Source organism: Micromys minutus, assembly GCF_963924665.1.
Source record: "Micromys minutus genome assembly, chromosome: 3".
Lineage (NCBI taxonomy): Eukaryota > Metazoa > Chordata > Mammalia > Rodentia > Muridae > Micromys > Micromys minutus.
Window position 1 is genome coordinate 62,064,659 of NC_137972.1, and position 18,742 is coordinate 62,083,400.

Here is an 18,742-nt window from a genome sequence, read left to right on the forward strand (position 1 = left end):
AGCTGAAAGACAGCTGTATTCGCTGGCCATACAGCTCGGCTGAAAAGATAAGCTCTGGGTTCAGTGATAGACCCTGTCTCAAGGAAAGAAAATAAAGAGCAGTAGAATGGGGTAACAGACCTCTGGCCTCCATGTTGGTACATATACACACATGTTCACATATACATAGACCATAGATAGACAGACAGATTGACAGACAGATGCCATCCCTTGTCATGGGCTGTGTGTGTTTTGTGACAACCTAAGGTTATCATTTCTGGAAGAATAGATAGATATTACCAGCAATCATCTTGGGAGACTGTCTTTGTCAGCTTCCCAGGTCTGCTCTGCAACTAGAGAATTGACACTTTCTGTAGTCAGTTCCATTGATTCCTTTCAAAGTAGATAAATAGCAGCTTTGGGGTCTCTGCCAATTTACAGCAGCTCCCACAGAGCTGCTATGGAAACTCAACGAGACAGCCATGATGGAGACTTCTGTCTGCTTCCCTGTCCAGCATCTAGAACTTTCTCAGGGACTTCCATAAGTGCTTGCTCACCCATGCATCATATTTCTCCACAGCATCCACAGCAATGGGGAGAAAGCTGGGCTGCATAAGGAAAACTTGCTTCTTCGAGGTTGCACCATCAGAAACACAGAAGCCGTGGTTGGCATTGTCATCTACGCAGGTAGGCACGGGCTAAACCTTTGACCGTCTACTGCCACACTGAGCTTCATGCTCCCCAACATTTTTTTCTATATTCTATCTCATAATATGAGTTGTGCATAGTCATTGTAGAAAATGGGAAAATTAAAATTTAGGAAAACAGAAAAGTATTAAAAACATGGTTTGTTCGGATAGCAACCCAGTCAATAGAGTTCTTCCTTTTTCTTTAGTATGTATTTTTTTTTCTGTTAATTTTATAGTTGTTATATAATTCATTCTAAATCCTTTTTTGACCAAGGTTCTTAGAGAGCTGTAATCCTGCATAATTACTCTGTGGGATCCAATCCCTGGTCCCCCTCTTTAGGAGACTGGTATTCCATACCCTCAATCCTTCTCTGCAGGACATGAAACCAAAGCCCTGCTGAACAATAGTGGGCCCCGTTACAAGCGCAGCCAACTTGAAAGGCAGATGAACTGTGATGTGCTCTGGTGTGTCCTTCTCCTCGTTTGTATGTCTCTATTTTCGGCGGTTGGTAAGTCTCCCGAGATGAGTCCCCAGTGAAGTAGACTGTAGAACAGCCTACAGGCAAGCTTGGGGAGTTATCCTGACTCCACTAGACTCAGCATCTTAAAGATCAAAATATCATTTTCACTACTTGGATTCCAGGAGTGCCTGCATCAGCATCAGCGTGGCCACGCTTTGGTGAATGAGCTTGCACAGTAATGTTCCTTTTGGAGTTGAAGACCACTTGGATGGGAGGATGAATCCATCATAGCTGTAGTAATGGGTCCAGTGGAAGAGGATTCAGCAATAATGATGAACCAAGCTAACAACAGCAGTGAGGGCGGGGGGGGGGGGGATACATAAAGCAATGAGGTTGTATAAAAAAGAGAAAACAATAACTTGGGTCTTAAAAGGGGACCAAAAGGTTTCATAACCTTTGCAGTACCTAACTTGTTTTGAGGCTCTAGCACTTGATTTATCGCTTGTCAGCCTGGACCAGACAGGTCTAACATGGTCTTGAGAAATGGTCTCAGGTGTTTAAAACAGAGCCAGACAGAACACCAAATGATTTCTGTAACCAGATAGGTATGGGGCTTAGTTGAGATAAACACATGCATAACCCTTGACTTCTTAGAAAATGTAACATGTTAAAGCTGAATCTCCAAGAGAGGACCACATGGGTAGTATTGAGGTCCTAATGCTTCTTGACCCAGGCCCTTATGACTCTTTTAGAGGTATCTGGATGATGAAGTCACTCTCCCAGCACGCAGGCCAGACAGTTTTTATATTATGATGATGCCATTCAGCACCATCAACAGGAAACCTCTGGGTGCCGTTGTGCGGCTCTTGCTATATTGTCCAAGATGTGCAAGAATATTTGATCTTCCTACCTTAGCCTCCCAAGTGACACGATCCTAAGTGTAGTACCATGCACTGTTTAAGAAACTCTCAGGGTAAGCAAAACACAAAGTGTGCGCTCTTTCCAGCTACCTGCCAATGCGTCCAAGAATACTATGTGCCATGCTTTCTTTGACAGCGGAGAAAGCTCATAGAACAAATATGTCATGATCAGTAACAATCTTAAAAGAATGTCTTCATGTCTTAATTTTCCCAAGCAGCATTCTTTCTTTCCTGTCAGATGAATGATGTCTCTGTTTAAACATGCACAGGACATGGACTGTGGGTTCGGCGTTATCAAGAGCGAAAAGCACTGTTTGATGTTCCTGAGTCTGATGGCAGCTCTTTATCTCCAGCCACGGCTGCAGTTTACTCCTTTTTTACCATGATAATAGTTCTACAGGTAACAGTAATACACGTTATATGGTAATTACTTTAGTTTCCTCTAGAGAACTCAAAACCCTTGCTAAGAGCTTTCTATAAATTTCTGCATCTTGAATAATCACAAATACGTGTTGCCTTTTCTTCTGTTTGAAGGTTCTTTGGTGACTTTCCAGATGATGCTCTTCTTTGCTTTCCTTGAAATGATTAATGCTTTGGGGATTGAGATTTCCCATTGTCTCTCTGTTTTTCCATTACTATTAATTAATTATTATTAATTTATTATTATTTCACTTGCTAGGCAAGTGCTCTAACCATTGAGATACATCCTCACTATGGTTTTAAGAAATAAATTTAATATGGGAACAATATTTAGATCTACAGAAATTTTCAGACACTAATAGAGAATATTCACGTGTCCCTTACCCAGTTCCCTGACATGAGTGTGTTCTGTTGAAGTACTCCTCCATGAAATAGAGGAAACTGACCTGAATATTTTGCTGTGAGCAAAAAAATGCAAACTACTTCATTCACAGCATCTCTGCAGATGAGCCCCCTCTCCTAGGATTCATCCTGCCTGCCGCTGCAGCAATTATCAGCATTAGCATTCAGTGGCAGTAGTAGGCATTCACATGCCCACCATCTGTAACTGAAAGGCAGCAGCAAAAATGTATGATAGGGAGTAAAAAACATCCCAGAGCTCTAAGGGGCAGTGAGGGTCACCACTAACCTCTGTGAGGACAGAGCAACCAGAGGCTGTGTTCAGCCGAGTATTGTCACAAGTGGTTCCTTCCTACAGTGGGAAAACAGTCTCATTTAACATTGCAAATTAGGTTTTATGTTTCGTTGTTTTTTTTTGTAAATGTAAATTTTGTTCTAGCCTTGAGTTAGGAAAATAATGGGTTTCATATTAACATAATTAATTTACCAAGAGAACCGAGTTAGTCAGAAGGATGATATTCTGAGCCCATAAATATTAGTTCAGTGTTGTGGTTCTATAAACAAACATCCATTTCAGGAAAGTTGGTCTTGAATGATCACACCGAAACTGCACTTTCTTTCTCATGCCATCCTCCCTTTGCTCTGTATTGCACAAGATGGCAAAATTGACCTGCAACATAAAACCAGCCTCTGAAACAACCGTTTTCATCCCATGGCTGCCTCCTGGACTATGGAGTACATCCTTGGGTAATACACAGCTCCTGTCACCGGGGCTCAGGGGAAACATGAGGGAGAGGGCTGCTGTAGTTAGAGGTGACTTTGCTCATGAGGACTCTGACTGTGCCTATTCTCTTTTCTTCTCTCTTTCCTTTCTTAGCCCCTCTCAAGCACAACTTAGTCTCCAGGCCATCGTTATCCTTCCAGACATAGGAGTGGATTTCCGCTCTGCAATTGCTCCAGCCTAGGCTATTCTAGTTTAAACTCTTTGCCAGTACTTTTAATCCTTTTCCAATAGTGACTTTAAGCCACCCCATTTAAGCTCTTAAAGGTACAGTACAGTTCCTGCTTCCTTGGTCGTTTGTCATTTGATTTGATTGTATTAACGGAAAACTGCTCCCTGGTGCCCCGTAATCATTCATCCTGTGTGCCTTTATCTTCCAGATTTTGATTCCAATTTCCTTGTATGTTTCCATTGAAATTGTTAAAGTGTGCCAGGTATACTTCATTAACCAAGATATAGAGCTGTATGATGAAGAGACAGATTCACAGCTGCAGTGCCGAGCTCTGAACATAACAGAAGACTTAGGGCAGATACAATACATCTTCTCAGACAAAACTGGCACATTAACTGAGAACAAGATGGTCTTTCGACGGTGCACTGTGTCTGGCATAGAATATTCTCATGATGCCAACGGTGAGTGTTAGGACAGAGGCCTCAACTCTGGGCTGAATTAGGAACCTTCTCTCACCAAATCTGCATGGGCGGGAGACAGAAGAAACAGTCCGCCATCTTCAGGGCTTGCTGGTTTTCAAGGGATGATAAATCTTTGGTGATCACTTGGGAGCCCAGAACTATTTATAGAATGACCTGACATTGCTGTGCTTGCTCCCGTGTCTGGAATGATATGCATCTGTTTTGGCTCATTTTCTGCCAGGCAAGCACAGCAGCCAGACAGAGCACCCTTGAAGTGCTAGTTGCTGCTGTGGCTTCACTTCGTCTCACAGAGGGACAGAGAGATTGTCTATTGTCATTTTTCTTTCAGCTATCAGCTGAAAATTCCCGGACAGTGTGTGCCTTACACTGTATTCTTAGCCTTGGAACACAATGTCCGTTCGAGCCTGAAAGAAACGAGGCTCCGTGCCATTAGTTACTCAGGCAGCCTCCTGTCTCTCCTTTCCTTATCCTTTGCTGCCTCCCTCCTTGCTGAAGAACGGCTCAGACCAAACCACCAAGCTTCCTAAGCCCCTTGCCAGGAGAAGACAGAGAGATGAAAGTGCCTGCTCTTCAGTCCTGTTTATGGAGTAATAGCCATTTTGAATTGAGCTTCTCCCATCCCCAACCCCTCACAGTTACCTTCTTTCCAATAAGAACAAAGAAACATGCCAAGAGGATGGAGCATGAATGGGGAAGCAGTGAATGGCCACATCTGTAGCTACTGAGCTATTGTTCCAGCACCTAAGAATTATCCAGATGACCACTGTCTTTCTTTGTATACAATATAACAGAAGGCATAGGGATCTATCTAGTGTGTAACATTTTCACTTGCACCCCAAGTAAACTGCTATTGGTATTTTCCATGCCTTTTCCTATCTACCCTGGCTACCTTTCTAACCTCATCCCCCTGTACGTACCATACACTCTAATCCTCTTCCCTTCTCCTTCCCACCCACTCAACTTTGTGCACTGGAGCGTAGTTAGGCATTGTGTTTATAGCAGCTTTGTAGAGCTGGGACTCAGTTTCAGACAGGCAAGAGCAGGTTTGAGATCTTTAGCAGAGCAGTGCCATCAATCAATGCTGATGCATCCTCTTGGTGAGGTGATGGGTATATTAAGTAGTTTCGTGTGTATGTATAGCACATTTTATACTATGTCAAAACAAAACATCTGCGCTCTCTAAATATGTTCATCTATGATTGGTCAATAAAAGATAATATTAATAGCAAATTAAAAAGATAAACTTGTCATCTCAGACTTCATGGGATAGAATCATAGATTTGACAGAAGCCAAATGCAAAGATAAGACAAATGGGTTCTGTCACTTCCAGAGGAAACAGCTAAGTATTTGAGAAATAAGTCTTTATTCATGTTCATGACGTGATGTGCAGAAGTGAAACAGATATCTCCACTTGGTTCAGCCCATGGTTTGACACTCAATAGTAAATGAATACAGATCTGTGCCATGGACCAGAGCTAGCCACAGAGACTATGGGTATCTTCTACTCTCACCTAATGACCTAATAACCTACAGCTAGCTAACTGCATGCCTATGTGTAAGCTTCACTGAGGCCTCTAGAGGTAGAAACAGGCCTCAGTTCACAGTACAACAGAAGTGGCTCGTTCTTGGCTCCACAACTTCAGGGGGAAGGAGGAGGCCTGAGGGTTATAATTAAATGCACAATGCCAGAAAGTTGGCACAACAGGCTTTTTTCCTTCTTGAAATCTAGCTAGCACACTAGAATGTATGTCACCAGCAAACAGATAGGATGTTTGGCATCCTGGTACAAAGAAATACTTAATCTGATGACAGCAGACAGGTGACTCCTTCTTTATCCCTTTTCTTCTTATCTCTGAAGGAAGGGTTGGTGATAAATAGAAAAGAATTTTTCACATGGTTGATTAATACATGGGCATCCTCTTCTCTGGGCATCTCTCAGAAGTGCCCTGATATTAGGTTGCCCTAATGATTTGACCAAGTACTATGCCTACACTTGAACTTCTGATTAAATACCTGGTTAGAAGAAGTCATTCTGATAAGGTTGCTTATTGTTTACCCATGTCTCAGAGAGCCATCCTAAACTGACATTCCTGGTAAGACTTGTTCAAAGCAACTAGCAAAAAAAAAAAAAAAAAAAAAAAAAAAACAGTAACATTAGCTCCTCTTCATGCCATGTTTTAGGCACTTATGTGAATGTTGGGATGTCAGTGGCAAGTGAATTCCCAAGGCTAAAGGCTCAGAACCTTAGTCAAGATCTTGGATAGAGCTTCACTGGCTGGGCTCAGAACTGGCTATATAAAATTGGGTTATGCAAACTCAAGGAAGTGAACTTTACTGGTCTACAACACTTCACATTCTAGTGGTGCACGTAGACAGATCTCTCACTATTCACTCAACTCCATTCATGGAGAATATAAGTAAGGATGTTGTAGGAACATTTTAAATCCTCTTTAGACACTAAATATAGCCTTACCATTGGAGAGTGGGATTGGGTACCTCTGGGACACAGGCTCATAGGACCTACACCATGCTGAATAAATTCAGTCTGCCCCCATTGATTTCTAACATTTTGTCCATCTCTATAGCCCAGCGACTGGCCAGGTATCAAGAGATAGACTCAGAAGAGGAGGAAGTGATGTCCAAGAGTGGCACAATATCCCACCGTGGCAGCACTGGGAGCCATCAGAGCATCTGGATGCCTCATAAGACCCAAAGTATCAAGTCCCACCGGCGCACAAGCAGTCGGGCAGAGGCCAAGAGAGCCAGCATGCTGTCTAAGCACACTGCCTTCAGCAGCCCCATGGTGAGTGCAGGCAGTTTGTGGCCCTCCTAGAGGGATGGGGGCCTGTCACTCTGCTTTCTTTCTATTTTCCATTGTCTCTGATAATCAAAATTATCTCTTTTTAATCACACAAATCCACTCAGGTCTGGCTGCGCTTTATGAACAGACCCTTTCTAGCAACACCCCTCTATACCATTTTCTGCTTCCGGAAACACTTATTCAGCCTCTTTGATCATATCAGTATCTGATGCTGTGTGGGTGCTAAGTGAGCCATCTAAAGAGGATGACAAAGGGAAGGAAGCTTAGCCAAATGAAATGAAGAAAACGACAAAACAAGATGACATGTGAGAAGGCAGAGCCAATTACCTGCCCCATAAAGTTTTAATTAGATGAGCACACAGCAAATAAAACTGTTCCTTTCTTGTCTTCTCTGTGGTCCATGTGATTATGGACTGCTGTCATTAGGCAGGGGACTTTCTCGAAGTGAGTAACAGGTTCTGAAAGGGTCCTTTTATTATGTTTTAAGAACAGAGGTGAAATTAGTAATGATCACTTTGAATGGCCTCATTCTTTTAAGACATTCTAGACCTATGCAGAAGCTACCATTTAAATACAGGTATCTAAAATTGTGGATGCTAATCTTGGGTTCACATCTGTCATGCGGGAAGGAAGGCTGTGTGATGCAAGAGGAAACTATTTCCCTTCCAGCATTCTGCAATGTATATCAAGACTACAGGAAGCATTCAAATTTTCTAATCCAGCAATTCAGTTACTCAGTCAACAAGTACTATAGCAGAAGTTTACTGATATATTATTTATACCGGCAGAATGAGGAAGGTTAAATATCTAGTGAGAAAGATCAATAATTGATGAATGGGACCGAATGAAACTGAAAACCCTCTGTAAGGCAAAGAACACTGTCAATAGGACAAAATGGCTATCTATAGATTGGAACCCTACATCCAATGGAGGTCTATTATCCAAAATATACAAAGAATTCGAGAAGTTAGACTCCAGATAACCAAATAACACAATTAAAAAATGGAGTTCAGAGCTAAGCAAAGAATTCTTAACTGAGAAATATCAATTAGCCAAGAAACACCTAAATAAATATTCAGCATTCTTATTCATCAGAGAAAGGAAAATCAAAGCAACCCTGAGATTCCACCTTACACCAATCAGAATGGCTAAGATCAAAAACTCAGGCAACTGAAGATGCTGACAAGCATATGCAGAAAGAGGAACGCTCTGCCATTGCTGGTGGATTGGCAAGCTAGTACAGCCATTCTGGAAATCAGTCTGGTGGCTCCTCAGAAAATTGGAAATAGTTCTACCTGAAGACTCAGCTATACCACTATTGGGCATATACCCAAAATATGCTCCAACATATAGCAAGGACACGTGCTCCACTATGTTTATAGCAGCCTTATTTATAATAGCCAGAAGGTGGACCTAACCCAGATGTCTCTCAATGGAAGACTGGATATAGAAAATGTGGTACTTTTACACACTGAAATACTACTTAGCTATTAAGAATGATAACTTCAAGGATTTTGCAGGCAAATAGATAGAGCTAGAAAATATCATCCTGAGTGAGGTAACCCAGACTAAAAGGACATACATGATGTGTACTCACTGATAAGTGGATATTAGCTCAAAAGTTTAAAATACCCATGATTCAATTCACAGACTATATGAAGCTTAACAAGAAGGAAAGCCAAATTGTGGAGGCTTCAGTCCTACTTAGAAGGGGGAATAAACTAATCATATGAGGCAGAGGGAGGGAGGAACCTGGGTAAGAGAGGGGATGGGAAGAGAAAAGGGGAAGCAGGATTAGGTGTGGGAAGAGGCAGGAGAGAAGTCTTTTGAGCCAGGAGAATGAATAGAAATGCAAAGCAGTGGGAGCTGGGGGGCTGGGGAGTAAGGGGGTGCAGGGAACTATAACAAAGTCCCAGACTCAAGGCCTGCAAGAGGCTCTCAGGACACAATGGGGATGACTTTAGCCAAAATATCCAACAGTGGGGAGATAGAACCTGAAGAGGCTACCTCTAGTAGATAGACATGGCCCCCAGTTGAGGGATGGGGCCATCCACTCCTCTCAAAATTTTTAACTCAGACTCTCTCCTATCTAAAAGAAATGCAAGAACAAAAACATGGAGCAGAGCCTGAAGGAAAAGCCATCCATAGACACTGCCCCCTACCTTGGGACCTATTCCATTTGCAGACACCAAACCCCAACACTATTGCTGATGCCAAGAAGTGCTTACAGACAGGAGCCTCGTAGCTGTCTTCTGGTAGCTTCAGCAAGTACCTAAGACAAATGTAGATACAGCTAACCATTGTATGGAGGTTAGAGACCCCAATAGAAGAATTAGGGGAAGGGCTGAAGGAGCTGAAGGGGATTCCAACACCATAGGAAGAACCACAATATCAACCCACTGGACCCCTCAGAGCTCCCAGGAACTAAAGTATCAAACAAAGAGTAGATATGAGTTGGTCCATAGCTCCTGTTATATATGTAACAGAGGACTGCCTGATCTGGCATCAAGGGAAGGGGAGGCGCTTGGTCCTATGGAGTCTTGTTGCGCTAGCAAAGGCGATGCTACAGGGCTGAGGAGGGAGTGGGTAGGTGGATGGGTGAGCACTCTCTTAGAGACAAAGGGGAGGGGGAAAGGTTGTGGAGGGGAGACTGTCAAGGGGAACAACATTTGAAATGTAAATAAATATAATAATTAAAAAATAAGTAAAAAAAAGTCACAACTGTTTAAATAAAAATTAAATATCTAGTGAGACAGTATAGCTAATGATCATAGTGTATTAGTCCCCTTGTGGGATGTTTTGAAAATGTAATTTTAAGCCATGGGAACATTTCAATGACAAGCTTTGACATAAAACTGCCGATTTTCATATAAAATATTTTGAGTATGTAAACTTTTAATTATCTAATGTAGAGAGATGAGATCTCAAAAAAATGTGTAACATGGCTTTCAAAAAGTAGATATTTTGTGGTCTCTTAAGATCTAGATCTGTTGAATTTTTGTATACTGGTAGTATACATCTGTTTTATCTCTTTAAGAAGTATATTGACGAATAATGGCAATATATGCATTCACTTAAATATGTAAGTATTTTAAACAATTGAAGTTTCATATAATGTAGAATTATAAAATGTTGTATCTGTGGTGGGATTGAATTCTAGTCATACCTTTCAATAAATTCAAGTCTACTTAAATAGTTAGGGACCACACCACTTGGCACCTTAATGAATCAAACATATCATGCAGCTCTATTTTCTTCCCAGGAAACAGACATTACACCTGACCCCATGCTGTTGGAGAAGGTCAGTGAGTGTGACCGATGCCTCTCCATTGCAAGGCACCAGGAACAACCGCTGGCCCAGCTTTCACCCGAACTGTCTGATATTTTTGATTTCTTCATCGCACTCACCATCTGCAATACAGTCGTTGTCACCTCTCCAGACCAGCCACGACAAAAGGCAAGTTCTGCAATCCCTATGAGACTCCAAAGTGCCCTTGACACTCCCTGAGACCTACACTGGGACACTTGGATGGAGGTAGTGAGCATGCTTCACTTTCCTGCAGGAAGCTGCTCGTGAGTAGTGCCTCAGGCATAAGGGGATGCAATGGGGGTGTTTTATATGGAGGAAAGAGGGCATCAAGCTACAGTAGATTGGAGGACAGGTTGTTTAGATACCTCTTGAGTCCATGATAGAGGGGGGTTCACATAGAGGCCAGTGAAAACTTGACTTCAAGGTTAACACATGACCTCAAGGAAACTACATGTACCCTGGGACTACGTGGGCCTTGTGTCCTTGGGCACAGGTGGAAGGATGGCAACCCAAACTGATTTTATCAAGAGCGTTAGGCTTCCACCATCATACAAGAGAGATGATAAAGATAGACTGGGAAACAGATTCTGGGAGATGTGCAAGCCTCAGTTCTGACTGGAAGCATTTTAGAGAGCTTATTCTATCTGCTGTATCATCTGGGCCATAGAGCTGTGGTGAGTCAAGTTTTGGTATACAGAAGATATGAGGTGATGGTAGTTAATGCATGTATCATCATCCTCTCAGTAAATGAGAAGGATTAAGTCAGAGGTTATTTTAGAATTTTTTAAATAGCACTACCAAAGTTGAGTTTGCTTTGGTGTACCGTTAAGATTTTTTTTGGAGAGAGGAATGGCTCCTGTGAAAAGGGCTCCTGTGTAGCCCAAGTGTTCCTCACAGAATTGTGCTCATGGACCAGACTGCATAATGGATGTCTTTGAGCCCGGTTGTCCATATCAAGTTAGTAGTGCATGAAAATGGTGTCCCAGGCTGAATGTATGCCCTCAACCTGCCCCTTCCTGCCTCCTGGCTCAGCCTCCACTAATAGAACCTCTGGTAGGTTATGCGGTGTGAGCAAGGAGGACCAATACTCTCTACTATGGCAGGGTATCAGAAAACATTCGCCACTTAGCTGTGCTACTAATTCTTACTACTTCAACTTAGCAAGGCCCTAAGAGACCTGAAAGATTCTAAAACATTCACTCAGATGTGTATAGGCAGCTCGAAGGAGAAGCATATTCCTACTGTGCAGCAAGCTGCTTTGGAATCCCTTAACTGGCTGTGAGAACTTTTCTCACAAAGCATGTAATATCCCTGGAGCACTGAGCATTTCCTAAGTTACCCTCTGCCTAGCATACAGTGTGTTTTAAAGGTTACTCGTGCTGTTCTATAGAGGGAACACAATGTTTACTCACCCACCCTTGTACTGCCAAATGAGTATGTTTCCGAATGCATCTCTGTTCCTGAATCTAGGTAAATATCACCTTCAGGAGCATCAGAGGCATCAGGTACTACAGAAGGATACCTTTCCCTATTCAGACATATAGAATATTTAGTCATTCTGGTGGGCAAGGACATATGGTACCATGACAGAAGGTAGGCTTAGTATGTTTGTTAAAAACTTTTTTTAGTGATTTGGATCACAAATCACCCTATTTATTAAATTGCTGAGAAAGATTTCTTTGGGTTTTGACATGTGACTGGTACATAAACATTTTCACTGACAGAACTCAAAAGAATATATAAACTAGTCCTTTAAGTAGCCAGAACTGGATTGGACTTTTTGATCCTTCTGCCTCAGTCTCCTGAGTACTTAGATTGCTGCTTTGATCCACTATTCTAGGCCTTCAGTGGCTTTTTAAATTGGGGTGTAGGTGGAGGAAACAGGCCCAGTTTTGTGCTGAACGTCTGTGAACCACTTGCTCCTCTGAGGCAGTTACGAAGAGTAGGGATTTGTGGGATTTTTCTCATCTACCTTTGACCTGCTTCCCTTTCAGGTAAGAGTGAGGTTTGAGCTGAAGTCCCCAGTGAAGACCATAGAAGATTTCCTTCGAAGGTTCACGCCCAGCCGCTTGGCTTCTAGCTGCAGCAGTATTGGCAACCTGAGTACCAACAAATCCAGCCAAAAATCCGGAACAACTCTTCTGCCCAGCCTGTCTCAAGACAGCATGATTCTCAGGCTGGAGGAGAGGCTAGATCAAACATCATCGGTCATTGCCAGCAATGGCTATGCCAGCCCACCAAGCCAGTCAGAAAGCTGGACCTCAGAGTGCTCTCTTGAGCAGAAGTGTTCAAGCGAACAAAGGGAGCAGCGGGAGGATGAGCTTCGATATGAGGCTGAGAGCCCAGATGAGGCTGCGCTGGTGTATGCAGCCAGAGCCTATAACTGTACACTGGTGGACCGGCTTCATGACCAGGTGTCCGTAGAGTTGCCCCACCTAGGCAGGCTCACCTTCGAGCTGCTGCACACACTTGGCTTCGACTCTATCCGCAAGAGGATGTCAGTGGTGATCCGCCACCCACTAACTGATGAGATCAATGTGTACACCAAGGGGGCTGATTCAGTGGTTATGGACCTTCTGCTTCCCTGCTCCTCAGGTAACTAGCCTCCTCTTTGTATGTGGCACCCTAGAGCCAGGCAGGGCATTTTGAGAAATTCTACGCAGCTAAGTAAAGGGATTTTCATTGATCCCACCTGTAGCACAGACCCTTTGAGAGAGTCCCAGTGTTTTTAGTGTTTTACACCTTGACCTCACCTTCTTCTGCCCTGTAAGCATAGTGCAGTTGGAGAATTCTTGCAAAGCTTCCCACTTAAATTATAAGCAATGAAGACTGGGGAGCCTTTAGATCTAAAGTTCTGCAAGTTTCCTTTCTGCTGTAGATTGGAAGGGGTGCCGTCCAGGTACTATTTACCCCTTTGAAAGCATATGTGTGATGATCCAATGAACTTCCACCAACCTTCCACTACCCTGCTCCAAAATAGTGGGACCAAACCTATAATACACAGGCTATGGAGGACCTGCTTCACTGCTGTTTCACTTCTAAAGGACATTTTTTTTTCATCCATTAATTTATTCATTCACTTTACATCCCAGTTCCAGTCTTCCTCCTCTCCTCCTATCCCACCATCACAGCCCCTCCTCTCACTACTTCTTTCTCTTCTCCCTTAAGAAGGGGAAGCCCTCTGGGGTAGCACCAGCCCTAGGATATCAAGTTATAGCAGGAAGTACATCCTCTTCCACTGAGAACAGATGGGGCAGCCCAACTGGGGGAAGGAGATCCAGAGGCAAGCAACAGTGTCAAAGACAACCATATTCCAATTGTTAGGGGACCCACATAAAAACAAAGGTGCACATATGCTACAAATGTGTAGGGGACCTAGCTATAGCCCCTGCATGCTCTTTGGCTAGTGTTGCAGTCTCTGTGAGCCCCCAAGGGCCCAGGTTAGTTGACTCCATAGGTTTTGTAGTGAAAAAGACATTTTGAAACCAACCAGTGCTAGGGCATCTCATAAACAGATGTCATTTAAATAAATGTAATAGTATGGAGTGCTTCCCATCTTATGCATCATTTTCTCCTAATATGCCACCGGGGAAGGAGCGTTATCTAGGGCACTGTCAGGACACTCATTAATGGCTGAGGAGGGAACATAACAGAGTACCAGAGATGGCAGCTGCTAAATGTACCTAAGGCTTTGCTCTTGTGCAGCATCTGCAAAGGAAGAAAATATTTACCCTTTACAAAACATAAACAGAACCAGCTTTAAGGTAAAGGTTGGGGAGCCCACACTCTTCTTTGGGGAGCCTTGCAGCCCATTCCCCTCAGTGTGCCGTATTCCTATCTGCTCCCTATGGTAGGCCTCTGGCAGGAGCCTGCCGCCTGCAGTTAGCTGCAGATAAGATCAGAACTCAAGTGCCTTACATACTGGGAAACCTAGGTGACAACAGTTCTGTTTTACCTTCTCAAGTGCCACAGGGCAAGTAGGTAAATGAAAATCATTTGTTTGTATGGATTTCCACCTTCCTCGGAGAAATGTTGCATTTGCTTTGGATAGGAAGGATGTATAAGGATACTGGACATGTTGAGAATGAAACTGTAAAGAGCAGAAAGAGCCCCTGTAGCGTAACACTGAGATTACTGTGAACTCACCCCCTTGCACACATGACCATGTCCATACGTTGTTTAGCTTTTCGTCTGAGAAGATGAGACAGGTGTGGAGAAGAACAGACTTGTTACAGATAGCCAGTAAGCAACAGGCCACCCCACTTATATACAAATGATGCTAGTCGGAGCGTCCCCATGTCTGTTAGATGGATATAAGTCACACACTTTCTTCAAAGAGCTCACAGCACTTTACTGGAAGTGAATGTGATAGGTCAGAAGGGGCTACATGGCATTATCAGCATAGCCAGGTCTTTTTCTTGCCTGCCATGGTGGGAGGTAACATGGTATTAGGTACAAAGTACCATCCCACCCAAGTCTTCACAAACCTCTGTTCAAATACAAGATCTGGACTTCCTGGCTCTTAAATGCTAAGTGAGTCATTCACTTTCTGTGTGTCAGTGCCTGCCTCGCAGCAAGCCCTGTACACACTGGCCCAATTCCTGGTTTGACATGGACTCTTACTCTTTTGTCTCCTCTCCTCAAGATTTCCTTACCTGTCATTTGGTGCAGTCATCACTTTAGATAGACTTTAAGATGTAAGTTCAGTCTGCTCTGCCTTTCTTTCTGCGAGAAAGCAAAGACAGAGTTCATGTTCACGGTAGCCCTCTGCCCAGCTTTTTATTCTCTCTCTCTCTCTCTCTCTCTCTCTCTCTCTCTCTCTCTCTCTCTCTCTCTCTCTCTCACACACACACACATACACACACACAATCAAAGAATCACCTTTCCCTTTGTTGGAAAAATATAATTTCCAAAGTATAAAGAAATACCACTTAGCCCTCTATAAAAATATACCTTGATATCAGGGAGAGAAACTGGATTCCCCTTTGGGAGCCTCACAGGTTGTGAGCAGCAGCAGCAGCCTCCCAGTGTCTGGCCAGTTGTTGCTCTCTCAGTCCTGATTCAGTCTCAGCATCCTTCTGCATAGATTCCTTCACTAGCAATGAAGGTACTGGCTGCCTTTATTCCACTTCTGAGTGTACTGGCCTTCCATTATCTAGGCACTGACACCAGATACAGAATTTCCTCTTATTAGTAGGTAGGTAAAAGCCACATGGATTGCTGTAGAATATTGGGGGGGGGGGCTTTTGCATGACTATGACATCACATGCCTTGAGAATATTATAACTTTAGCCTGAGTCAGCAGACCGTGACTCCAGTCCAAGATAAGAGTAGACTAATGGGTGATGCATAGAACGTTCTTAAGTGATACTCATGTGGAGCTTGCGTTTTTTCCAACCTCCTGAATCCTCCACCAGATCACAGATCAATCCCAGCATAGAAACAGGTCCATCAAGCTCCAGCACCATGTTTTTCCACAGACTGCCAGGCCTTGGTGCTATAGGAATCTCATATAGGAAGCTTCCTGATCATTTAGAAAAAGGGTTATCCAAAAGTGCTAGAGTCTTGTGTCCTTGTGTCTGAGCTGAGTGCAGACCAGTGAACAGCTTTTGTGGAGCAGTGCAGGTGCTCCTCATACCAGACCCCGTGCTGATTGTTCTCCTATACCTCGGTTTCCACCCACCCTCGGCATGGATGCCTATGGCCTTTCTCCATCTAAGAGCCTACTTTAATTCAAGGACTTGTTCTGCATTTTTCAATAACTGCTGTTGATCAGAATCACTGCCCTACTTGCCTCTTCTCCTGAGCCATCCACCCCCTCCTCTCCAGAGACCAATGAAGAGCTTGGTTTGCATTTTAATTTCAAAGTACCGCAGTGACCAGGGCATCAGGAAGCATTCAAGACTGATGAGAAAACACTATAAGGCAGTCAAACTGAGGATATTTTTGAACTTGTCATTCAGTAAATTTCAATATTAAAGTTAAATAGTTCAGGACAACACTTAATGATCATTACTGACTATAAGAGGCCACCATTAAGGAACCTGCCTGCCAAGAAATTTTCATGCCATAAGTGTACTATTTGTTTATGTTCTGCTTCATACATGAGAATGAGATTTTTTTTTTTGTTTGTTTGTTTGTCCCAGTTGTCAACCCCTTGCATCCTTTGTCATCCTCTTGAAATGCTGGCCAGGTCCAGCTTGTCTTGACATGAAATTGAATAGTAGACAAGGCTTCCTGGGTCCAGAGGTCTCATGGTTCAGAATTGCCAGAGGTTAAAAATACAATCTATAGACTATTCAGCTCTACCTAAATTTTAGATTCAGGATGTGTGTGTGTGTGTGTGTGTGTGTGTGTGTGTGTGTGTGTGTGTGTGTGTTTAGTCAAAGTATGACATATACAACACTTGGACACCTTTCTTCTCACCAGTGGGGAATGTTGTGTGGAGAGAAATGAGATTTTGTCTGAAATTCTTTTCATAAGTAAGTTAGTATACACCTCTATTTAGTAGAATTTACAAAACATGTAAAGCCACTTTGGATAAAATTTTGTTCTCCTGTGCTTCTCAAATGATTTTATAAGCAACCCTAAACTTGTGTTTTCATGAGATTCCGTTATTAAAGTAGCAGCTGTCTGACTTTGAGCTCTATGAAATTTGCACACCATTTGTAATGAATGTGACAGGCACCAGGAACACCTTCATGGGGGCACTCGGGTGGGGTACAATTACTGATTCTGCTTGTACTCTGACCTAGATGACACCAGAGGAAGGCATCAGAAAAAGATCCGGAGTAAAACGCAGAATTACCTCAACCTTTATGCATTAGAAGGCCTGCGCACCCTGTGCATTGCCAAGAGGGTGAGTGTGGGGCACCTTCATGAGGGTAGCAACTGACAACTTCTCCCCTAGCCTCCCATTCACAGAACCCAGTGTAGCATTCAACAGTGTGTCTCCATAGGTTCTGAGCAAAGAAGAGTATGCCTGCTGGTTGCAGAGCCACATAGAAGCTGAGGCCTCTGTGGATAGCCGTGAGGAGCTCCTCTTCCAGTCTGCTGTTCGCCTGGAGACAAACTTGCACCTACTGGGTAATTAGCTTTCCAGGTGCCTGCTCTATTGAGCAGTGCTGGTTGGATGGGTTTGCCAGTGACTGGTGTGGCTGCTCTTCTTGTTCTCAACTGTCTGGCCATGTCTGAGGAACCACTTGGCCTGAAGCTAGAGTGTTCCCAGGTTGGCAGGAACATATTCTGCAGGCTCTTTTCATGGGCCACACATGTGCGGGGCACTCTAGCTTTGCTGTCTCCTTGATGCCTTTATGCTTCACTTTCCAACAAAAATGGCTACAAGGAACAAGCCTTTTGACAGTAGATAGTTGGAAAGATTTCAGTCCCCTGGTAACTATGGGAACATTCATGGAAATGCTAAGTTTTGCATCTCATAAATATTTCAGATTAATTTGGGGTGAAAAGAAAATGGCTCTTATTTCCTCCTTTGCCCCTATTTAATCCAAATAAACTCTGATTAATTATTAGGAAGACAATAAGGTATTTATCACTTTGTTACCCATTTTAACATTTAAATTTTCAGTGGTTTAATGTTTTATATTAAAATAATGAATAAGTTCAGCTGTGTTCCACAGTTATATATGTGATGTGTGTTCACACTGGTACTAGCTGACAATAATGTACACCTTTTGGAAAATGTTACTCAGGCTCCACTGGGCTTGCATACAATTCCAGAGAATTTATCTTTTCTTATCTAACAAAGGATGCATTCCACTGTCCTCATTTTCTGGGCAAAGGAATCTATATTTCTATATATACACATATCTTACAATAGTTACTGTTAATATTTAATAGCATGATGTGCTCTAGACAAAATACCACCACATACTTTGTCTGACAGACCATAGCCTACTCAGAAAGCTTCAGGGCTCGGAACCCAGAGACATAGTGAATATTATCACTGGTAAATTAAATAAAGGCCCTCAAAAGTATGTCTGCCTATTTTATGCCACTGGTTTGATTACTGAATTAGGATTGCTTTCATTGTGAGACTGATGTCTTCAGAAAGCAAACAACAGGCAGTTAATGTGGGACATGCCTGTAAGTCCTGGATGAGAAGGTACAGTCTGTAGGATATGAATTTGACATTGGCCTGCCCTACATAGAGGGGCCTGGTCTTTTAAAAAAAATTAACCACCATAAAAAATGTAGAACGAGATGTTCTGGAATGTTCTTTATTGATGGCTAGTGTGATAAGAGAGAGGGTTCCCTGCTGGTGCTTCTGGACCACCTGCTCAACCTTTT

At 43.0% G+C, this 18,742-nt stretch overlaps 1 protein-coding gene across 1 annotated transcript in view; it reads left to right on the forward strand.

Moving 5' to 3' along the window:
- The window catches only part of ATP10A (ATPase phospholipid transporting 10A (putative)), a gene marked incomplete at its 3' end in the record, with an annotated part of 92,619 nt that overhangs the window by 65,538 nt on the left and 8,339 nt on the right, over positions 1-18,742 (forward strand). The window contains exons 4-12 of the mRNA XM_080914448.1: positions 560-666; positions 1,046-1,177; positions 2,319-2,449; positions 4,030-4,282; positions 6,890-7,107; positions 10,388-10,582; positions 12,430-13,030; positions 17,191-17,294; positions 17,395-17,521. Of these exons, the coding sequence (XP_080770574.1) occupies positions 1,114-1,177; positions 2,319-2,449; positions 4,030-4,282; positions 6,890-7,107; positions 10,388-10,582; positions 12,430-13,030; positions 17,191-17,294; positions 17,395-17,521 (1,693 nt within the window). The 5' untranslated portion in view covers positions 560-666; positions 1,046-1,113. The remainder of the gene's footprint in view (positions 1-559; positions 667-1,045; positions 1,178-2,318; positions 2,450-4,029; positions 4,283-6,889; positions 7,108-10,387; positions 10,583-12,429; positions 13,031-17,190; positions 17,295-17,394; positions 17,522-18,742) is intronic.